This window comes from Calidris pugnax, unplaced genomic scaffold (genome assembly GCF_001431845.1).
Source record: "Calidris pugnax isolate Ruff unplaced genomic scaffold, ASM143184v1 scaffold143, whole genome shotgun sequence".
NCBI lineage: Eukaryota > Metazoa > Chordata > Aves > Charadriiformes > Scolopacidae > Calidris > Calidris pugnax.
In genome coordinates, this window is record NW_015090861.1 from 201,650 (window position 1) to 224,823 (window position 23,174).

General features: G+C 40.0%; 1 protein-coding gene across 1 annotated transcript in view; it reads left to right on the forward strand.

Moving 5' to 3' along the window:
* Positions 1 to 23,174, forward strand: part of STAG1 (stromal antigen 1) — a 165,949-nt gene that overhangs the window by 119,695 nt on the left and 23,080 nt on the right. Inside the window, exons 20-25 of the mRNA XM_014944245.1 lie at positions 2,407 to 2,494; positions 4,919 to 4,999; positions 11,721 to 11,813; positions 17,725 to 17,899; positions 19,222 to 19,361; positions 22,658 to 22,759. Coding sequence (XP_014799731.1) covers positions 2,407 to 2,494; positions 4,919 to 4,999; positions 11,721 to 11,813; positions 17,725 to 17,899; positions 19,222 to 19,361; positions 22,658 to 22,759 — 679 coding nt within the window. The remainder of the gene's footprint in view (positions 1 to 2,406; positions 2,495 to 4,918; positions 5,000 to 11,720; positions 11,814 to 17,724; positions 17,900 to 19,221; positions 19,362 to 22,657; positions 22,760 to 23,174) is intronic.

Sequence of the window (23,174 nt, forward strand, 5' to 3'; positions counted from 1 at the left end):
TAATTCATGTCTTTTCATCAGACAAGGATATCAGTGTCCAATACAAATGAAAGTTATTATTGCAGTGTTTCCTTCCAAGTTCTCAAAATATAATAATAGATTTTTTTGAGGTCTTCTGAGTAGAACACCTGGAGTATATACTTGGGCTATTTTTTTATTTTTTGTTTTTTATTGCCAGGGTCTCACTGATATTTGTAGTATTTTTTTTCTGTTCTTAACTACATGGAAACTACAGTTCAATGGGCCTTTCACACAATAGCACTTCAGTGCTGCAACAGTTTGTACGTTGCAAATATCAGCATTTCTTATTAAATATATTAAATTTATATAGTGGCAGAAATGTGTCCCAGCAGACAGAGCTGTTTATAGGAATGAGAAGAAACCTTGGATTTGATGAAATGTTGGCCCTTGTTTTCTGTAATCCCTGAAGACCCTGATGTGGAAGGGACTAAAGGAAAATTCAGCGTGGTGTGTATTTTCATTCTAGGAGCTTCTATGTCAATCTGAGCCTCCGTGGAGAATTTATTGTGTCCAAGGTACCTTTATAACTATTGTTTGGATTGCTGAGTAGTTGAAAAGAGACAAGAGTGTACCAGAATATGCCCAAATTTAATGTAGAGGCTCTTCTTTAAGGCAGTTTATATTGAAAAGCCCTGTGCAACTTGTATATAGTTAGAATTTTTCAGCTTTGGAAGCTGCAAAGCTCTTCCTGAGGTGAGGCTCAGAGCAAAGAGCTGCGGTGCCGCCCGCTGTCGGGGCGCGGGGCACGTCCCCTCCGACGGCTGCTGACACCGGGGCCTCTGAAAGGAAAAGGCAGAAACGAGACAGTTTTCCCTTTCTTATTCTCTGTAGGATAATCTATGCTGATATCTGCCTCTGCACACCAAGGAGATTTCACTGCTTTAATTACAGCGCTGTAATTAAGGAGGTACAACTCTTGCCTTGCTAGCAACCCTGTGATTTGCTGAAGCAGCATCGATGTGCTTAATATCACTGTCAGAGGCAGTTCTCTGACAGCCTGTAATTTAGCTGTGAAACACTTGATTTTCATACTTTGAAGACCATCCCGAATCTAAGGCGGGGGGAGTATTTTTACATTTTTGTTTCCTTTTTTTTTTTTTTTAAGCTTTCCAATTGTTCTATTCATGGATTTGAATTAGAAGTCAAGATGCACCTTGGCTTAATGACGCCACCGTAGAGCGTGCGCTTCACTTGCTCTCAGCACAAGGGCACTAATTGGTGTGTTTTCTGCAAAACTTTTATCACTGAGGTTTTCCAGGACTAACACACTCCAGACATTTCATCCTGGGGGTTTCAGCAGGATCTAGGCATTTCCCCATCCTGAGTTCAACCTCTGTCCGTTCCAGAAGTAGAGAATTGTTCTTTCTGGCTGAGCAGGGTGGTTAATTATTTAAGCAAAGTCAGGCAGCTCCAAAGCAGGGCAGGCACAAAGGGGTGGGAAAAGTGAGCATATCTGTGAGATGGAGGTTCTGGGATGGAGGGGAGGCAGATGTGAGAGACGGCTTTATCTAATTGAGACTTGCCAATTCAGTCTGAATATCCCTTCTTCCAGGTGAGTATTTTAATCACCGAGTTTCTGATTATTCTGAGGTGGCTTGGCTCTTTTATAAAAATACTATAAACTGTTTCAAATGATCTCAGTTTAATTCCACTGCAGAAAAATGCATTAAACCTAATTTTTTTTTTTTGTGAGAGAATTTTTGTCTATCAGGCAACCTGATGTTTTGTAATTTCTTCCGTATTTCTCAGTTCTGTATTGAAAAAAAAGCTGTCTCATAAGCTGTTGAGGTCTGTAAGGCTGTAGGATGCAGGTTGCTAATCTCATTTGTATTCCTCTCGCTGGTGCATCAGGTTGGTACAACTGAAATGTTCAACAATGACGGGGGGTGGCAGCCACCATCTCCATCTCATGTACACGTCTATCGTGCTGTCCTACTTCAGATATTTCAGGGTATTTAACATCTAGTGGTAACATATTATTGTTCTCCAGATGATGCCGCAGAGAAATATGTAACTTTGTTTTCCTTCAAGCATTTTTTATTCAGTATATATTGCTAGAGTTTGGGCATAGTTTCTGCTGCAGCGCCAGAGAGTGCCTCTGGAGTTCTGGCAATGTTTACAACCAGAGAGGAAAGATGATTTAGAGGCAACACTGAGAAGGAGCTTGCAGCTATACTTAAGCAACCTTTAAAGATGTATGGTATGCAGAGATTTTCTCTCCTCCCTCCAAAAAAATCTCATTTTTCTTCAGTTATCAGAAAGCCGAACTTGTGTTTTTAGCCTGGTGTGAACTGATTGTGCAGCTGCCAGCTCAGGCTGTGTTCTTGTGGTGACGTGGAGTTTTGAGGAGCACAACTAACCTCTCCCTATTCCCTCTCGTTCCAGTGCCCACGATCTCACAAAATGGGATCTGTTCAGTAACTGCTACAGATTACTAAGAACTGGAATTGAACATGGAGCTATGCCGGAACAGGTACAGTTAGCAACACCTGCACAGTGTCATTTGGGGATTCAACATGTTGGAGAGTCTAGTCAAAGAGAAATTCAAAAGATTAATGAACTATTTAGAAAAAACATGGAATTTTGAACGAAATGCATATTGTAGTGAAGCACTGTCCAGGAGGTGAAGTTCTGTGACTTCTGAGCTACTTGTCTCACCTTTCTCATCTGTAAAATAAGGAATGACTAGTGTTCCTGGCTGTGAAAAAGCATTCTCAGGCTGTGTTCTTGTGGTGACGTGGAGTTTTGAGGAGCACAACTAACCTCTCCCTATTCCCTCTCGTTCCAGTGCCCACGATCTCACAAAATGGGATCTGTTCAGTAACTGCTACAGATTACTAAGAACTGGAATTGAACATGGAGCTATGCCGGAACAGGTACAGTTAGCAACACCTGCACAGTGTCATTTGGGGATTCAACATGTTGGAGAGTCTAGTCAAAGAGAAATTCAAAAGATTAATGAACTATTTAGAAAAAACATGGAATTTTGAACGAAATGCATATTGTAGTGAAGCACTGTCCAGGAGGTGAAGTTCTGTGACTTCTGAGCTACTTGTCTCACCTTTCTCATCTGTAAAATAAGGAATGACTAGTGTTCCTGGCTGTGAAAAAGCAATGCATATAACATCATGTTTATGCAGAAACCCAACATTTGTAAACGTTGGCTGCAATTAGAATTATTGTGCTGGTTGAAAGTTAGATGGAAGGTTATGAACACCAGGAGACAAGAACATCTAAGGCCAGGCTGGATGGGGCCTTGAGCAACCTGCTCTAGTGGGAGGTGTCCCTGCCCAGGGCAGGGGGGTTGGAACTCCATGATCTTTGAGGTCCCTTCCAACCCAAACCATTCTATGATCTAGCAGGACCACCAGCCAGCCTTTCCAGTGGAGTTCTTTCAGTAGACACATCCTGGACTTTGTTTCCTCCTGGTTCGGATTTAGCGTCTCATGGATGAGCACAAGGAGCATTTCAGATTCTCCCAGGATTCCAGCTTAAACTGCAGACTGCCTACTCCAGCATGTCAGCACATTTTAAGTTATAATTTGACTTCAATTAGAAGCCAGTTGTTAATCCTAACTCAATTTCATTTAGAAAAAAAAAAATAATTCTCCAGAGATTATGTAAAAGTATTTTTTAGAAAGGACCATACGGAGGACCCATGGCCACGCGCCATGTGAAAGACATGGCTTTAAGCTGTGGGACCTTCTGCTATTTCATGCTGGAATTGTGCTCCATGGAGGGAAGGGGCCAGCAGGTAAAAACTGTCCGTGAAGCTACCAGCCATCTTCAGTTTCTGGGTTTGACAGTGATGCGGCTCCCCAAATACTTCTGTAAGATCTTAGGAAAAAAGTTCTGAAATCTGAACTTTCCTCAGTATTTCTTCCCCCAGTCCGCTAGAAGGAGTTCACTGAAAGAGAATGGTTGGGTCTTTAGTGATACCTTTCAAAAAAGTATTTTGTGAAGTGATTAGAGCTGTTACAACCCTAATTTATTCTGCACAGAACCACAGACTGTTGGAAGCATCTTCAAGCTAAAAAGATTTAGAAATTTTTAGCACCTAATATAGATTGGAAATTTTAAAAAGACACCGTGGGCACTTTTATGGGCACTATAAATATGAACCTGGCCTTCTCCATGAGAAAATTTGTATTTTCTCCCTTTATTTAGAAATTGGGCTACATGTTCATTTGACAGTGGAACAAATTTCCAGACTGTTTCACTAGTGAAGTCAGATTTAGAGGTATTTAAACAGATGCTTTTGAACTGAGATATGTAGATGTTGAGTTGTACTTTTGTCACACTGTGACATCACCTCTTGCTGTACTTAATGCACATTTTCTGTTCTGTTTCCCAGCATTTATACATTATTTTTTTCCCTGTCGTAGGCTGGTTTCTAAGTGCACCAAACTAAGGAAAAGCGCAATATCCTTGAAAACAAAAAGCAGTACCTAAAAGCAGCTCCTATTTCTTCTCCCCAAAATGCAGTGTAAATTTTACGTACGCTTTGCTGCTACTATTGATGCTTCTAATGAAATTTCCAGACTGTTTCACTAGTGAAGTCAGATTTAGAGGTATTTAAACAGATGCTTTTGAACTGAGATATGTAGATGTTGAGTTGTACTTTTGTCACACTGTGACATCACCTCTTGCTGTACTTAATGCACATTTTCTGTTCTGTTTCCCAACATTTATACATTATTTTTTTCCCTGTCGTAGGCTGGTTTCTAAGTACACCAAACTGACTAAGGAAAAGCTCAATATCCTTGAAAACAAAAGGAGCACCTAAAAGCAGCTCCTGTTTCTTCTCCCCAAAACGCATTGTGAATTTTACGTATGCTTTGCTGCTACTATTGATGCTTCTAATGTGCTGGGATTCTTTGTGTTCCCTCTGTTACAGATAGTTGTTCAGGCCCTGCAGTGTTCCCATTACTCTATTCTCTGGCAGCTGGTGAAGATCACGGAAGGCTCCCCTTCCAAAGTAAGTGGGCTTTTGGTCACTTTTGGTCACACAGACTGTGCTGAGGAAGCACAAAAAGGCATTAGACCTGGTTTGCTGTAACTCCACCCGCTGTACCCTTATTTTATGTCACTGTGAAACATACAAACTGTTGGTGTTTTGATTTATTCAGTAGTTCAAGATCTGTCTAACATCATGTGTGTATTTAAATAAGCCATAGAACCAGCAGGAGCTTGTCTTTATCAGGATTTTATACTTGCTGATTTTTATATTTTCATTGCTGAAGATACTTAACGCACTTTATTGTGAGTACAGCAGTTTGTATGAATGGGTAAGTCACGTTGACAGCACTTACCTAATAGTTGTAAGCAATACTGTGCATCTGTACCCCACAGACATTACTTAACGTGCTTTATCGTGAGTACAGCAGTTTGTATGGATGGGTAAGTCACATTGACAGCACTTACCTAATAGTTGTAAGCAATACTGTGCATCTGTACCCCACAGACAGCTCAACATTTCTGTGTATTTAACTTGCTTACCTTTTACTTACGTCTTTTCTGTTGCTAAAGTTAAAGGTAAGGTTACCAGCAGTGACGATTCCTAATAAAAAGTAGGTGCACCCAAGCAGAATGCAGTAAGGACAACGCTAAATGCAACTTGTTTGTTACACTCAGCTTTTCCAGGACCTTTCCTTAGCTCTTTTCACAATCGGAGGCCAACATCCTGTCTCTTTAGAGCTTTTTCAGAAGTTATACATCAAATTAAAACGGTATGAAATCCACAGTACTTCCCTGTCAGCATCAAAAAGAAAGAGGTGCTTTACTAAAGCACTGCTAAAATAAACATTTGGCACGTAACAATGATAAAAATACACTGTAAATTCTTTGAGTTGTTTCGAAGACTGACATATATTGACATTTAAAAAAAGCTATTAGAAAAAAAGAATTCTGTGATTCCCCATCTGCTCTTGACTATTGGGTCTTACCTTCTCCTGAAGATACCCAACAGTTCTGTCCTTCTGCTTGCTGGGCCCCTTGAGCAGCAACGCCCAGCCTTGCCTTGCTCTGGGTACAAACACCAAGAGTCAGAGCGTTGAGTAAGATTCTAATCTCCCTTCACTGCATTTTTCCATTTTTTGGAACTGCTGCAGTAGAACTTTCCCCTGTAGTTCGTTCCCTGTGAGAATAAATCTGATCTGCACTATATCTGTCATTTAATCCATTAGGAGATCATTTTGCCCATGGTTGTTTTATAAGCCGTGATTTAAGCTTATAAATTAGCAGATATTAAAAGGGATCACTTCTGAAGTGTGATGTATGGGAATACACAGGCATTAACATCAGCATCACAAAATGAAAAATAGTGTATTTCATGAGCATTTTTAAAGTATTCAGGCTTTTAGAGAAAGATTTCTGACACAGTATTTAATATGTAGGTCTATCCAGTTTTCTAGCATCCCTTTGCTGTAGCTGCAACGATCTAAGGGCAGAGGGAGGAGGTGGTTTATGGGCTGAAGTGGTATCTTTAGTAGACCAATGGATATAGCTGTAAAAATTGAGAGGGTTTTGGACATACAAGCCTTTCAGGTTTGCAGTAAAAGCAGATCACAAAGCTAAATACAAGCTGAGAACAATTGTTTGGTTTCCGTTTAGATCCAGATCAGGTAAACTCTCTGTGAAAGAGAAGGGCACTCGTTCCTACAGGGGGTGGGAGCAGGGGCAGGAGAGGTGACAGGGGAGTTACCAGGAGGGAAGTAGGAGCTGGACAGTGGGGAAGAGAAGAAAGAAGAAAGATGAGAAGGCTAATGGGGAGAAGGGAATTTATAATATGTCATAAAACTAATCCTGAGTTCTTGCTTTTCTGTATCCAGTAGATTTATGAATTTTTGTTCCCAGGCTCGTGCTTAGGTGGTGATTTTTTAGATTTCCCTTGAGCATCCAGGCTGAGAGATCAGAGACGGGAGGGATGTTCATCTGCTGCCAGCTGGGTCATTTCTGTGAGTTCCTGCTGGCAACTAGTTGCTGCTCTGCTTCACCCACTTCGTTACCATGCAGGCATTCAGTGCACAGCAGAAAGTGTACTGGCTTTTTGGAATGAAGTACAGGATTCAAGGGATGCAGGGAGTTTGCAGGCAGGATGGGTGGTTCTGGTGAGTTGTCTTTCCAAGAGAGTTCTTGTTTGAGTAGAGCTCAAAATTGCTTATTAACTCTGTGTATTGGTTCTAGGGTAGAGTGATACATGACAACCAGGGGTCTACAACTGGGAACAGAACCTTTTTGGAATGAAGTTAGTCTTTATCTGGTATTCAGATGTGTCTTCCAAAAATGCAGCCTCTCTCCTAAGAGGATTGCCCTTGTTTGGAAACTCTCCTGGGCATGATGCCCAAGCCCAAGGCACCTTTATTCCTTTCTGAGGGATACTTTATATTACAACTCTAACGTTTGGGATTATGGCTGACTACATGAGGCTAAGTGTGTTGGTCTATAGGCTTTATAGGTGTGGCAGGCAAAAAGTCTTGGACTCTTGTGGTTTAAATCAAATCAGAATTAAGTCAGCTCATTGGTTTGACTGCTGCTCTGTGCCTCCCCAAGCTTCCTCTCCGCGATCACAGGTTATCGTGCTGCTTTTATGCTTCTTTATAAGGTCACTCCTCCTTTTCTCCAAAGTTTCTTGGTAGCCTCCCAGTTACTGTTTAATCTGGTCATTTTAAGCAAATTCATTGTTACTGTTCCTCTTAGTTTTTATGCAAACACCCCCCCAGAACAGGCAGGTTTGGGTGGTCTGTTCCCAGGCGCTCTTGCACTCACCTTCTCATGGTATCAGCTGATGTTTATCCACGGGGGTGCTCTGCAGATTCCCCCACACTGTGTAATTTCATTTGTAGATTACAGTTTTGATCATAGAAGTAAATGAATTTATATCAGCGTAAAAATGTTTCAGAGATATTTTAATAGAAGGGTGATCATTACTCATTATTTGAATTAGTAAGAAGGTCCAAATTCTCTGCCCAGTAACAAGGACTCCACCAGTTAACTTAAATACAGCATAGAGTTGGGGTAGAGTTATTTTAAAACTCTTTTCCAAGGTACTTCTAACCGTTCTTCACCTGAAAAGGGGTTTGAGGATGGTTTCAAAGGAAGCTGGTGATGTCTCAGGAAGACTTCTCTTGTCTGTAGATCTTGGGGAGCAAATACAGTCTTGAGGTAGGAGACTTGGAGATTAGATTATATGGTTGTTGTTTCCATCTAGATTTCTTCATATATTCAATAAACCAGGTGCTCGGGACCACTGTACGTTACACTGTATGTGTATGTAGTGAAAAGGAAATATTTGGTTTGAGTCTTGGAGATTAGATTATATGGTTGTTGTTTCCATCTAGATTCCTTCATGTATTCAATAAACCAGGTGCCTGGGACCACTGTACGTTGCATTGTATGTGTATGTAGTGAAAAGGAAATATTTGTGGAAGAATAGAGTCCAAAATCTTAGGAAAAAACCAACCATTGATAGAGCAAACATTCAGGGTCAAGACAAAGGCAAAAGAGTTCTGAATGAGGAGCAGCCAAACGCATAGCTGTTACACGGGGATTAGAAGGCAGAGGAATTAGTAGAGGGGCTTTAAAGAACAACATAGTGGTTTGGTGACTTTTCATATTTATATGGGCACAATGAAAGAAAGCACAAAATGCTGAAGGGAAGAAGAGAGTCACAAGGTGCAAAAGGCTGGAGTTGGGAGCTAATGGCTCTTGGGCATTGGAAGCTTGTGGAAGGGTTGGAGTTGCAAGGAGAAGGAACTTAATGCTGCAGATAAGTAGTTTAGATGAAAGGCGGTGGGCAAACAGGATGAAAAGTGTTGGGTTTGGTAGATGGCCCTAGCAAAAGCCCAGTGTTTCTAAATGGTTTCAATGGGAAAAACGAGCTTCAATTTAAAGCTGGACAGTAACTGCAGAATTTTATGTAGCTGTCTTGGCATTTCTGAATGGCTTCAATTTAAAGCTAGACAGTAACTGCAGAATTTTATGTAGCTGTCTTGGAAGCACAGTTGTCTTGTTACAGGTGGTGGCAAAGCCCATACAAGTCCTTGCTCTTAATGGCTCATTCTCGTTCCTGCCACAACTAGTTACATTTGAAGATATTACGCTGTAGAGTTCAAGAAAAGGTTCTTTTTATCCTGGGTCACTTCAGTGATCCAGCTCACGGTGTGACCCCATGGTTTTACCCCAGCAGCCAAGAGGAGAGTACAATTTTTTCATAGCAGTTTTGCTGCTGAAGCCAGTGAATCAGGTAATCTCACCTCGAGAGCCTTGGCTGAGAACGGTACAAGACTTAAAAAATCTAATTTATTTTTTTTTTCTTTCCCATTTTCTCTTTAAAAAAAAAAATCCCTCTCTGTAGTAGTCTGGGGATTTCTCCAAATTTAGAAAAGTTCCAGATGGCTCCGTTGCACTGTTCAGTCGGGCTTTCTTTTGCTGTCTGTAATTTTTCAAAACGAATCTTTGTCAGTCTATCAGGAGAGAGGGTAATAAATAACGTGTACCTACGTGTTACTCCTTCTTTGACAGAAAGAAAAATGTGAGGCAGGCTCATTCACTTTTTAACCTTTATATAGGATTTCTCATAGGTTTTAGTTTCTCTGTTGAATTCATTAACATCTAAATGGAAGATAATTGTGATAGAAAGTAGGAAGTTGTTAAAGTGATTGTAATCCCAATGTTTAAAGCTGTAAATCAGCTTATTCTGTAACAGGGAAGCGATGAGCCTGGCGTCGGTCCCAGGTAAAATCTTGGACTGGCAGATAGAAACCAGAGTCAGCCCAGGGCTGAAGGGCACGGCGAGCGTGGCCAACGGAGTACACCACGAGGGACAAATATGTTTGTTCTTGAGAAGATTGCATTTTTGATTGATGAGGAAACCCGTTGAGCAACCAGCTTCTTTAAGATGTTAGTATCACGTTGCATTTCAGGCGGATCTGTGAATTTAATGTAATTCATACTCAATAGCTCGTAGTGATTAATATATTAGAAAAAGATTGTAGGTGGGAAATCATCACACAAAGGGATAGCTGCTGATGCACTCCACGAGAGATCCATCCTCTGCTAAAAACTGATCGTTTTACCAATCATCAGGGAAGGTAAAGTGAAGGTATTGAAAATGTGGATGAGACAGATCAATGGAAGGTAAAGTGATGGTATTGAAAATGTGGATGAGACAGATCAATTGGTAAAGAAAACACAATTGAAAAAAGAAAGAGGCATTTTGATGCTGCCAAATGGAAGGGTTCTGTCTGGGAACCAGAGGGCTGACGAGTGGAAAGGTGTGACTTAAGAGTAGAGCAGAGGTGTCTTACAGATCGTGTGATGTCAGGGTAACGTGGTGGCAGAAAGGGGGATCTTTCATTGTATTACCAAAGAAAAATACATTAGGAGCAGGAAGGTGAGGTAGCTCATGGTCCTTCAGTGTCCAGATCAGGAAGTCACACTCGCTCTATTGAAAATTATAAGAGGTTCAGAGGTTTCAGAACAGTGGGGGTGCTTCGGCACGCCTGCAGACCTGCCTTCTGTTGTGAACCGCTACAGGAAGAACATATGGACCACAAAAAGGCTTTTCAGTAAACAAAGAATAACAAGATCTTAGGATAGGAAGCAATAAGAAAAGCTAAAACGAGAAATGAGACACATGGACTGAACAACCAGCATAATTAAAAACTGGAATTTTTAGCAAGGCAAATGTTACATGAACACTATGGAGGTTGTTTAGCTTTAGGTTGGACGTTGTTCTGTAGGACACGTTGTCTTCCATCTGCAAGCTGGTGGAAGTGTGGTGGGAATTAGTGGCTGTTATCCCTTCTTTACATGAAACGTGATGGTGAAAACCAGGAGAGGAAAGGTCTTTCAAGCGATGGTCCCAGGTACACGGTGTGGTCTGGGTGGCCCTGGCAGCACTGCTGGTGTCATGGGAGGGGAGACACCAGGGAGGGCACAAGCGTTTGCGTCACCCAAGCAATGCAGAGTAGCAGAAGCTCTGAATCTGCACTGACACGGCTCGTCCTTTGCACAGAACTTGAAGCCTAACACAAAGTCCTCGTGGTTTCTGGTGCTTGGTTTCTTCCTGGTGGTTGGTTTATTGCTCCAGTAAAACAGGGTGACTATTTCAGCATGTGCCAGGAAGGCCGGTACCCACATTTTAATTGCACGTCAGTTGTCTCTGCATCAACGTGATCAAGAACAGACGTTCATTTATCATTTCCAGACACAAATCCTTCTTTCTCCAGATGAACAAACCTCCCTCCTTCTACCATAACACCTCTGATTTCTGTGCTTTGCTTTCACGTTTCCCGTATCTGCAGTCGGGATCGTGGTTTTGTTGAACTTGAGACATTCATTTTGCGGTTTTGTTCACGTTGATTTATCTGAATACGGAATTCTTTATAAAGCCCCAGGTGGGCTGACCTTGATGTATTAAACTTTTTTGTTCTGAAACATTTATAATTTACATTCGATATAAAATACAGACAATTTAACTCAGGAATGTGTTGGTTTATTATTGTTATTTACTACAGGGACATTCCTCTGAAAATTAATGACTTGTTTTAATCCATGCTCTATGAATAGCATTTTTTTTTCACGGCCTAATTTATAGGATCGAACGTATGAAATGATCACCATCTTTTTATTTCGCCTTTTCCTAGCAACCTTTTTATTGATGTTTACACATAATCCCTCTTCAATGTTTGTTCTAGGACGACTTGCTGGTCTTGAGGAAAACTGTGAAATCCTTTCTGGCCGTCTGCCAGCAGTGTCTGTCAAACGTCAACACTCCCGTCAAAGAACAGGTAAAGGAAAGGGCTGGCTCATGTTTTTAGAAAAACCCAAACGTTAAACTGTAGTAAAACTCAGGACAATGCTCCATCAAACTTGTAAAATCATCTGTGCCTTCTGTCTAAATAGAACTGAGCATCAGCCACTCCGACAAACTTAAATCATCTGTGCCTTCTGTCTAAATAGAACTGAGCAGCAGAAGAGCTGGATTAAAAGCACCTTCAGAGCGTGGCCAATGTCATGTTCATTTTTGATATAACAATGAGGATTACCCGGCTTCTCTGCAGCCATCAGAACTTTAGGCATTCAGCATGGATTAAAAGCACCTTCAAAGCGTGGCCGATGTCACATTACTTTTGACATAACAATGAGGATTACCTGGGTGCTTCAGCTTCTCTGCAGCCATCAGAACTTTAGGCATCTCACTCAGTCACCTCCAATTAAAGCCCATTCCTTTAGACACTTACTGTATTAATAAATGGAAATGGGTACTTTTAGAGGGTGATTGAGACCTCAGATGGGCTGAATCTCTCTCTGGATATTTCTGGATTTTTCCCCCCCGTTATTGACTCATAGGGAGGATTAGAGTGACTGCTTTCCTGCCACATGAACCCTCAGCAATATTTCATTATTTTCTTATCCTAATAATTCAGTTAAAGGTAGTGGTGAATACTGATTATTGTATCTTTTTCCCATTGTGGCTAATGGGAGAAAATTGAGGCTTCTGGCAGTACAAGTCATACTGCTGCATATTTTATAGCCAAAAAAAAGTTAATTCATTTTACAAAAACACTCTGAATAACAGTAAGAATGTAGTGTCCTCTCACACTGTGCAGAAATCATCACTTCACAAAGAGTTATGTCTCCTTGAGAAATCAGAGTAAAATGTCTATTTAAACAATGTCTTCATTACAGAAATATAAAGATCTGGAGGGTTTTTTAGATTCTCATCAGTATGACCCTTACAGTCAGGTTGCTGCGTGTCCCTCTTTGGGAGGCTGGCTGAAAAATTGTGTGCATCTCTCCGTGTGTGTCCACGCATATGGCAGCAGGATATATGTGAAATAGGATTGCATATTTTTTAAAAATTATTTTTATGGTTCAGTAGAGTTATCCAGTTCTCTGGTTTAGAATTTTGGAAAGCCACACGTGTGCGGTGCGGGAAGCTTCTGCTACGTGCATTCAGGAATTGAAATAAAGGAAATGAAATCAAAGGGCTTGTTGAAATCATTTGCAATCTCTACAAAGTAAACAATAGCTAGTTTGTTTGCTGAGATTTTATGAGTACATGCTGATTTATATCAAGTCTGTTGACATCTTTTAATTGTTGACAAATTGCATTTCTGTCAGACCTCCTGAGATTTTGCAAAGCCAGCAACTAACTGGCCTGTGGTTTTTGCCTGGTGTTAAAAGATAATGCTTCTTAAAAGACAGTTGGGTTGGGGTTTTTTGAAAGATAGCTCTGCTTGGCATTTACACAGTGTTCTGCAAGTTGATAAATATAAATATTTAAGGCTCAGAGATGTTGCTAGTTTATGTATTTTTTAAAGACGTGCCATTGTCTTCCAGCAGATTTAACTTTAGTAATTGTTTTTTAATATTCTGAGTAGTTACTCTCGGCATATTTTATTAATATTATAATATTACATACTGTGAAAATACCATCTACCTTCATGAAAATACCAACTATTGTAGCTTAAGTGAGCACTAATGTCTTTTCTGCAGCAGCAAATGGTACATGGTCCTTCTTATTACTGCAGTGGTTTTGTTCTTGAAATATATATTAACATGGTTTTATTCTATTATTATTAGTGGCCACCTTTTTTCCTTTTCATTACCAATTTAAACTTTTCTTAGAAGCTCCTTTGCAGCTCACAGTTGTGTGGGAGCTTTCAAGGCTCAGCTGGAAAAAGGCACCACCAACCAGAAGTAGAGGCAGCACGTGTCCTGGTCAGAGCAGGTGGGACTCCAGACCCCAGAGGTCCCTTCCAGCCAACAATTCTATCCTCATTTCAATTTTCTGCCTTAAAAAGCATATTTTCTGTGAGTGCAGGACTGCTTCTCAACCCTTTTGTTTTACTGGATTTTTTTGAGAATTTGGTATAAATTATAATGTCTCCCTCCCATATTTCCTTCTTCATCTATACATTCTTTCCAGAGGAGATCAACGTACATATAAAAGGAAAGAAAAGCATATGGAGTATTTATAGAAACAGGACTCAAACATTTCAAATTTTCCTAGATGATTTTAAGTGAAATAAATCTCCTGTGAGGGGATGTATCTGTCTTTGTACAGGACAGAAATAAGCACTTTCAGGGCATTATTCCTGTGCTCTTTTTTAGAGGTCTGCAGTTAGGATGAGCTTAAATTCTATTGAGTATCTAAAGAGTTTAAAGCAGGTGAGAACATCACAGAAATGAATCACGACTTTTTGGATCCAGTGGAGAAAAATCCCAAATAGTGGCATCTGTTTCCAAAGTCTAAGTAGAAGGTAGTTTACAGTGATTTGCATCTTGTTCTCACCCGAGTACAGCTCACTCGGATTTTATACCAGGCTCCAGGAAATGGAGGATAAAGAAGGAGAGAAATGGAGAAGATTAAAAAGTACTTTCAGAAAGTACTTTTGGTAAAGGTGCTCAGGTGCTGAAGGTGGTGCAGGTGACCACAGCTGGCCATGGCACTCCAGCACAAGCCACTGGGGAGAAAAAAATGGAAATGGGTACTTTTAGAGGGTGATTGAGACCTCAGATGGGCTGGATATTTCTGGATTTTTCCCCCCCGTTATTGACTCATAGGGAGGATTAGAGTGACTGCTTTCCTGCCACATGAACCCTCAGCAATATTTCATTATTTCCTTATCCTAATAATCCTAATAATTCAGTTAAAGGTAGTGGTGAATACTGATTATTGTATCTTTTTCCCATTGTGGCTAATGGGAGAAAATTGAGGCTTCTGGCAGTACAAGTCATACTGCTGCATATTTTATAGCCAAAAAAAAGTTAATTCATTTTACAAAAACACTCTGAATAACAGTAAGAATGTAGTGTCCTCTCACACTGTGCAGAAATCATCACTTCACAAAGAGTTATGTCTCCTTGAGAAATCAGAGTAAAATGTCTATTTAAACAATGTCTTCATTACAGAAATATAAAGATCTGGAGGGTTTTTTAGATTCTCATCAGTATGACCCTTGCAATCAAGTGCTGCATGTCCCTCTTTGGGAGGCTGGCTGAAAAATTGTGTGCATCTCTCCGTGTGTGTCCACGCATACGGCAGCAGGATATATGTGAAATAGGATTGCATATTTTTTAAAAATTATTTTTATGGTTCAGTAGAGTTATCCAGTTCTCTGGTTTAGAATTTTGGAAAGCCACATGTGTGTGGAGCGGGAAGCTTCTGCTACGTGCATTCAGAAATTGAAATAAAGGAAATGAAATCAAAGGGCTTGTTGAAATAATTTGCAATCTCTACAAAATAAACAATAGCTAGTTTGTTTGCTGAGATTTTATGAGTACATGCTGATTTATATCAAGTCTGTTGACATCTTTTAATTGTTGACAAATTGCATTTCTGTCAGACCTCCTGAGATTTTGCAAAGCCAGCAACTAACTGGCCTGTGGTTTTTGCCTGGTGTTAAAAGATAATGCTTCTTAAAAGACAGTTGGGTTGGGGTTTTTTGAAAGATAGCTCTGCTTGGCATTTACACAGTGTTCTGCAAGTTGATAAATATAAATATTTAAGGCTCAGAGATGTGCTTGTTGAAATCATTTGCAATCTCTACAAAGTAAACAATAGCTAGTTTGTTTGCTGAGATTTTATGAGTACATGCTGATTTATATCAAGTCTGTTGACATCTTTTAATTGTTGACAAATTGCATTTCTGTCAGACCTCCTGAGATTTTGCAAAGCTTGCAACTAACTGGCCTGTGGTTTCTGCCTGGTATTAAAAGATAATGCTTCTTAAAAGACAGTTGGGTTGGGTTTTTTTGAAAGATAGCTCTGCTTGGCATTTACACAGTGTTCTGCAAGTTGATAAATATAAATATTTAAGGCTCAGAGATGTTGCTAGTTTATGTATTTTTTAAAGACGTGCCATTGTCTTCCAGCAGATTTAACTTTAGTAATTGTTTTTTAATATTCTGAGTAGTTACTCTCGGCATATTTTATTAATATTATAATATTACATACTGTGAAAATACCATCTACCTTCATGAAAATACCAACTATTGTAGCTTAAGTGAGCACTAATGTCTTTTCTGCAGCAGCAAATGGTATATGGTCCTTCTTATTACTGCAGTGGTTTTGTTCTTGAAATATATATTAACATGGTTTTATTCTATTATTATTAGTGGCCACCTTTTTTCCTTTTCATTACCAATTTGAACTTTTCTTAGAAGCTCCTTTGCAGCTCACAGTTGTGTGGGAGCTTTCAAGGCTCAGCTGGAAAAAGGCACCACCAACCAGAGGTAGAGGCAGCACGTGTCCTGGTCAGAGCAGGTGGGACTCCAGACCCCAGAGGTCCCTTCCAGCCAACAATTCTATCCTCATTTCAATTTTCTGCCTTAAAAAGCATATTTTCTGTGAGTGCAGGACTGCTTCTCAACCCTTTTGTTTTACTGGATTTTTTTGAGAATTTGGTATAAATTATAATGTCTCCCTCCCATATTTCATTCTTCATCTATACATTCTTTCCAGAGGAGATCAACGTACACATAGAAGGAAAGAAAAGCATATGGAGTATTTATAGAAACAGGACTCAAACATTTCAGATTTTCCTAGATGATTTTAAGTGAAATAAATCTCCTGTGATGGGATGTATCTGTCTTTGTACAGGACAGAAATAAGCACTTTCAGGGCATTATTCCTGTGCTCTTTTTTAGAGGTCTGCAGTTAGGATGAGCTTAAATTCTATTGAGTATCTAAAGAGTTTAAAGCAGGTGAGAACATCACAGAAATGAATCACGACTTTTTGGATCCAGTGGAGAAAAATCCCAAATAGTGGCATCTGTTTCCAAAGTCTAAGTAGAAGGTAGTTTACAGTGATTTGCATCTTGTTCTCACCCGAGTACAGCTCACTCGGATTTTATACCAGGCTCCAGGAAATGGAGGATAAAGAAGGAGAGAAATGGAGAAGATTAAAAAGTACTTTCAGAAAGTACTTTTGGTAAAGGTGCTCAGGTACTGAAGGTGGTGCAGGTGACCACAGCTGGCCATGGCACTCCAGCACAAGCCACTGGGGAGAAAAAGTGTTATTTTTGTGCATGAGAGTATACAGATAAGCCCTTGAAAGACATACAGTTAGTAATAGCTGCCTTCTTTATTCTCAGGTGATGAGGGAATAATAATGATGAGCATAAACCATTGAAAATTCTGCCCTGGTCGGCTTTTATCCAGATTTGAAAGCTGTGCCGAGTTACTCGATTCTTTCTGCAGAGAATTGTGGATGAAATTCTGCAAGAATTTCTTTGCAGAAGAAATTCTTCTCTATATTTTCAGCATCTGACAGTGACTCAGCTTGGATTTTCTCTTATAACATTGTTCATTTCTTGCTTGTTTAACTTTTCTAATTCTTTATCAAAAGAGGTGTTTTTTCTTTACTACAAAGTTGGCTACAGTCCTTGGATCAGAGAGAGACTTAGAGTTCTTTTCAGAGAGAAGAAATTAAAGTTTAATATGGAACATTCTGGACATGGAAGAGGTAGTAAACAGTTCCTTATGTAGGAATCAAAGGTAGAACAACATTATAAAGTTAGGGGAAAACCTAATGAGCACTTTTCACAGCACACAAGCAACTACAATTGAGTACAGTTAAAGAAGGACATTTAATAATAGCAGAGGATATCTGGAAATTAGATAAATGGTATTTTATTTTTTACTTACTTGACTTACACTCCTTACTGCATTCATTCTCTTTTGCCTTTCAGGCTTTCATGCTGCTCTGTGATCTCCTGATGATTTTTAGCCATCAGCTGATGACTGGAGGTAGGGAAGGTCTTCAGCCTTTGGTGTTTAATCCGGATTCAGGCCTCCAGTCAGAACTTCTCAGTTTTGTGATGGACCATGTCTTTATTGACCAAGATGATGAAAACCAGAGCATGGGTAGGTTTAACTTTCATGTTTTCTACTGAGCTTTTTTTTTCATAACAGACACAGAGAAAAGAAGAAAATAAGATTTTCAGATCAGATTGTCCAAATGTTTTCAGAGTTTTTATTTCAGGATTATATATGTATGATGGAACAGTACGTAGAAGAGAAATCCTTCAGAACAGCTTTGGACAGGAGATGGATTCCCAGATAGTCAAACCATGTGAAAGCGCTGCTGAGTACATACTGTAGTGTTCTTTTTGGCACATTTTCTGAATTTCCACTGTACTCAGTTACTTGTATGGCAGCATGACACATAGGTGCTATTTTAGATCTTTTAAGACAGCAATATATAGACTGAGGTCTCAGAGAATGGATTCTGGCTCTGAAGGTGCTTTCAGTTTTCTGGCTCCTCAGCAGCTCACGTCTTTGTTGAGCATCTCTTTAAGGATTCCTGGGAAAAATACATTTTGAAACACACCTTCACCAGAAATCAATGTGTAGTTAACCATACTTGGTGACTTCAGTGTTCAGACTGTACATCAAGGATAGATTTTATTTTTTTGCTCCAGGAAGAGGGCAGCAAGAGAGTGGCAGTGACTCTGTGTCCCTCCTGCCCCCACCACAGCTCTGTGGTTGGAAGATTCCCTCCAAGAATAAGCTCTCCTAATTACCACAGAATATTTACTTGCATCACAACTGTTACAACTGATTTCATTTTCTTAGATAAGATGTGGACTATGCTTTTATTACATGATATGATATTTAACTTTTAATCATTTTCACTCAGAGTCTCACACGGGGACTTCATACTCATGATGCTGCCATTCAATGCTGATGTTTCTTACAACTGAAGGTTACTTCCTGCTGTAATTAATGCTTTAGAGCTGCCCATTTCATACCTGAAAATCCATGGAGTTCAGTACAACTATTGCTGTTTCTAATTTTCCTTCTATGAAATGTTTATAGCTTTGTGGTGTTAATGAAGCATCTCCAAACGGCCTGTGTTTCAGAAGTTGGGCAAAGAGCATTTGGCAAGTCTTTGCTCTGGCCTTTCACAGGGTAAAGAAAATAAGTGATTCAGTTCCATGTGGGTTCTGTTCTGTACCTACGCAGGACTATAGATACCCTCCATGGTGTCTCATGTTCCTGAACTTCCCTGGAAGTCCTAGCATAGACAGGACTCAAGAATTGACCACCTTTCATTCCAGCTTCTCCTGCAACAATCCTTGCTTCCTTGTAAAGAATTGATTTTTTTCTAAAAGCTGCTGTTGGATAATGTTGCAGTAGAACATAGCAGGTACTTACAAACATTTTATTGCTGTTGATGCTTTCAGAGGGAGATGAAGAAGATGAAGCCAACAAAATAGAAGCTTTACATAAGAGAAGAAACCTTCTGGCTGCCTTTAGCAAGCTGATCATTTACGACATTGTGGACATGCACGCAGCAGCAGATATCTTCAAACACTATATGAAGGTACAGCTCTGGGTGTTCTCCTGCCCAGCTGAAGGCAGGGCCCCTCTTTCTCTCCATTCCTGTTGCAGTGGGTAAAGGTTGGACGCTTCTGAAATCTCCATATGGTATTGCTGTAAGTGGGTGGACATGAAGTGAATTATTTAGGCCCCCTGAAATTCAGAAAGACTTGCTGCCCAGCTTCCACTACACCCTGTGTCTGAGTTTTCCTTCCTCCTCCTCCTGTTCATTGGGAGGACATGGGACAATGAAGTCCCCAGCACAGGCTGCAGCCATCAGCCAGGTCACTGCTCGGGGTGACTCTCACTCAGGGAATTTCTCCAGAGCAGGAATTTCATTATGAAGCTCTCACAATCCAGGTTAGGTTCCCACCTGCTGCTCTGGGCTGCTCTCCTCTCCCCACTCCCTTCCTGCTCCCGAAATTGGGGGAGAGTGAGAGAAATGGAATTTAAATTAGAATATAATCTAGAAGGATCTCTTTATCAATATTTAACAGAGAAAGAAAATAAGTGGTTGCAAATTCAGAAATACTAATGAGGCTGAAAGAATACTGCTTGTGGAAAAAAAAAATATATGTATATTCTCAGCCTGGAAGTTTTAATGATTATACAGGCTTTTCTACCCAAGGAGTTAGTACCACAGGCCATTGGGAGGACATGGGACAATGAAGTCCCCAGCACAGGCTGCAGCCATCAGCCAGGTCACTGCTCGGGGTGACTCTCACTCAGGGAATTTCTCCAGAGCAGGAATTTCACAATGAAGCTCTCACAATCCAGGTTAGGTTCCCACCTGCTGCTCTGGGCTGCTCTCCTCTCCCCACTCCCTTCCTGCTCCCGAAATTGGGGGAGAGTGAGAGAAATGGAATTTAAATTAGAATATAAACTAGAAGGATCTCTGTATCAATATTTAACAGAGAAAGAAAATAAGTGGTTGCAAATTCAGAAATATTAATGAGGCTGAAAGAATACTGCTTGGGGAAAAAAAATATATGTATATTCTCAGCCTGGAAGTTTTAATGATTATACAGGCTTTTCTACCCAGGTGGTTAGTAGTTAGTGGGTTTTTTTCAACATATTTATTACAAAAGATAATATCAAATACAGAAGTTCCTTATCTCCTCAGTGGGGCCAGGCTACCAATGAGTTCACATTTTGGTATCGAAACGTTGCCTCCCACTCACAAAAAAAACCTGGATTTGAGACTGGGTTCTTTGGCAACTGCTGCCTTTTCAAAACAAGAATTCCAAGTAATCTTTCTCTCAGGAAAATTGTAGGAAATTGTATAAAAGGTTCAATTTAAACATTTAAAGAGGGCTTTTTAAACTTTTTTTTTCCTAGTACTACAATGATTATGGACTTGGGAGGACACAAGACAATGAAGTCCCCAGCACAGGCTGCAGCCATCAGCCAGGTCACTGCTCGGGGTGACTCTCACTCAGGGAATTTCTCCAGAGCAGGAATTTCACAATGAAGCTCTCACAATCCAGGTTAGGTTCCCACCTGCTGCTCTGGGCTGCTCTCCTCTCCCCACTCCCTTCCTGCTCCCGAAATTGGGGGAGAGTGAGAGAAATGGAATTTAAATTAGAATATAATCTAGAAGGATCTCTTTATCAATATTTAACAGAGAAAGAAAATAAGTGGTTGCAAATTCAGAAATACTAATGAGGCTGAAAGAATACTGCTTGTGGAAAAAAAAAATATATGTATATTCTCAGCCTGGAAGTTTTAATGATTATACAGGCTTTTCTACCCAAGGAGTTAGTACCACAGGCCGTAGTTTATGGCAACCCTTCTTGTAACATAAAGAAAATCAGTGGTTCATACTGACCCATACCTCACTCTGCTTCCCAGCTTCAGCAAATTGTCCTTGGCCACCCAGCTCTGCTGGTGCTGTGCCTGGAGCTCCTCCACACCTGTGTGCTGCTGGCCAAGGGTGTGTTGCTTCAACAGGACGTCCTTTCTTAGAATTTGCAGTCACGGGTCATCAAATATTGAGTTTGGAGTAGGAAATACTCCTTTGTTTGTTTTTCAACATGTTTATTACAAAAGATAACAACAAATACAGAAGTTCCATATCTCCTCAGTGGGGGCAGGCTACCAATGAGTTCACATTTTGGTATTGAAACGTTGCCTCCCACTCACAAAAAAAAACTGGATTTGAGACTGGGTTCTTTGGCAACTGCTGCCTTTTCAAAACAAGAATTCCAAGTAATCTTTCTCTCAGGAAAATTGTAGGAAATTGTATAAAAAGTCTAATGAGGCTGAAAGAATACTGCTTGTGGAAAAAAAAAATATATGTATATTCTCAGCCTGGAAGTTTTAATGATTATACAGGCTTTTCTACCCAAGGAGTTAGTACCACAGGCCGTAGTTTATGGCAACCCTTCTTGTAACATAAAGAAAATCAGTGGTTCATACTGACCCATACCTCACTCTGCTTCCCAGCTTCAGCAAATTGTCCTTGGCCACCCAGCTCTGCTGGTGCTGTGCCTGGAGCTCCTCCACACCTGTGTGCTGCTGGCCAAGGGTGTGTTGCTTCAACAGGACGTCCTTTCTTAGAATTTGCAGTCACGGGTCATCAAATATTGAGTTTGGAGTAGGAAATACTCCTTTGTTTGTTTTTCAACATGTTTATTACAAAAGATAACAACAAATACAGAAGTTCCATATCTCCTCAGTGGGGGCAGGCTACCAATGAGTTCACATTTTGGTATTGAAACGTTGCCTCCCACTCACAAAAAAAAACTGGATTTGAGACTGGGTTCTTTGGCAACTGCTGCCTTTTCAAAACAAGAATTCCAAGTAATCTTTCTCTCAGGAAAATTGTAGGAAATTGTATAAAAAGTTCAATTTAAAAATTTAAGAGGGCTTTTTTCACGTTTTTTTTCCTAGTACTACAATGATTATGGATTAATGAGGCTGAAAGAATACTGCTTGGGGAAAAAAAATATATGTATATTCTCAGCCTGGAAGTTTTAATGATTATACAGGCTTTTCTACCCAGGTGGTTAGTAGTTAGTGGGTTTTTTTCAACATATTTATTACAAAAGATAATATCAAATACAGAAGTTCCTTATCTCCTCAGTGGGGCCAGGCTACCAATGAGTTCACATTTTGGTATCGAAACGTTGCCTCCCACTCACAAAAAAAACCTGGATTTGAGACTGGGTTCTTTGGCAACTGCTGCCTTTTCAAAACAAGAATTCCAAGTAATCTTTCTCTCAGGAAAATTGTAGGAAATTGTATAAAAGGTTCAATTTAAACATTTAAAGAGGGCTTTTTAAACTTTTTTTTTCCTAGTACTACAATGATTATGGAGACATCATTAAGGAAACCCTGAGCAAAACAAGGCAAATTGATAAAATCCAGTGTGCAAAGACGCTCATTCTCAGCTTGCAACAGGTAAGAATATTGATTTTTGTTAGAAATGCATCACTGCAAAAAATACCAGACGGGATTTTCTCTGGTGCCCTTTACAATGAAGCGAAAACGCTACAGTTCTGTTAAGAGATGATCTTGCTCCTGAATTCAGGCTGTCCCTGTTCGTTTGTCTCCATGACCTCTGTCTCCTTAAGCTCACACCAGCAAAGAACTGGTCAGATTGAAAGGAAAGAAAGAGAGAGAAGAACCTCGAGGGCAGTTTGGTCCAAGCTGATTCATAGCGTTTGCCACCTGGTGAACAAGAAGAATTAGGATGACTTTTTCTTCTTACAATTAGCTGGAATTAATGCATCTTCTTTACATTTTGTCTAAATACTTGATTGATTTTTTCAAACTTGAAGCTAATTAGTTTAAGTCTTCCAATATTGTTAAACAT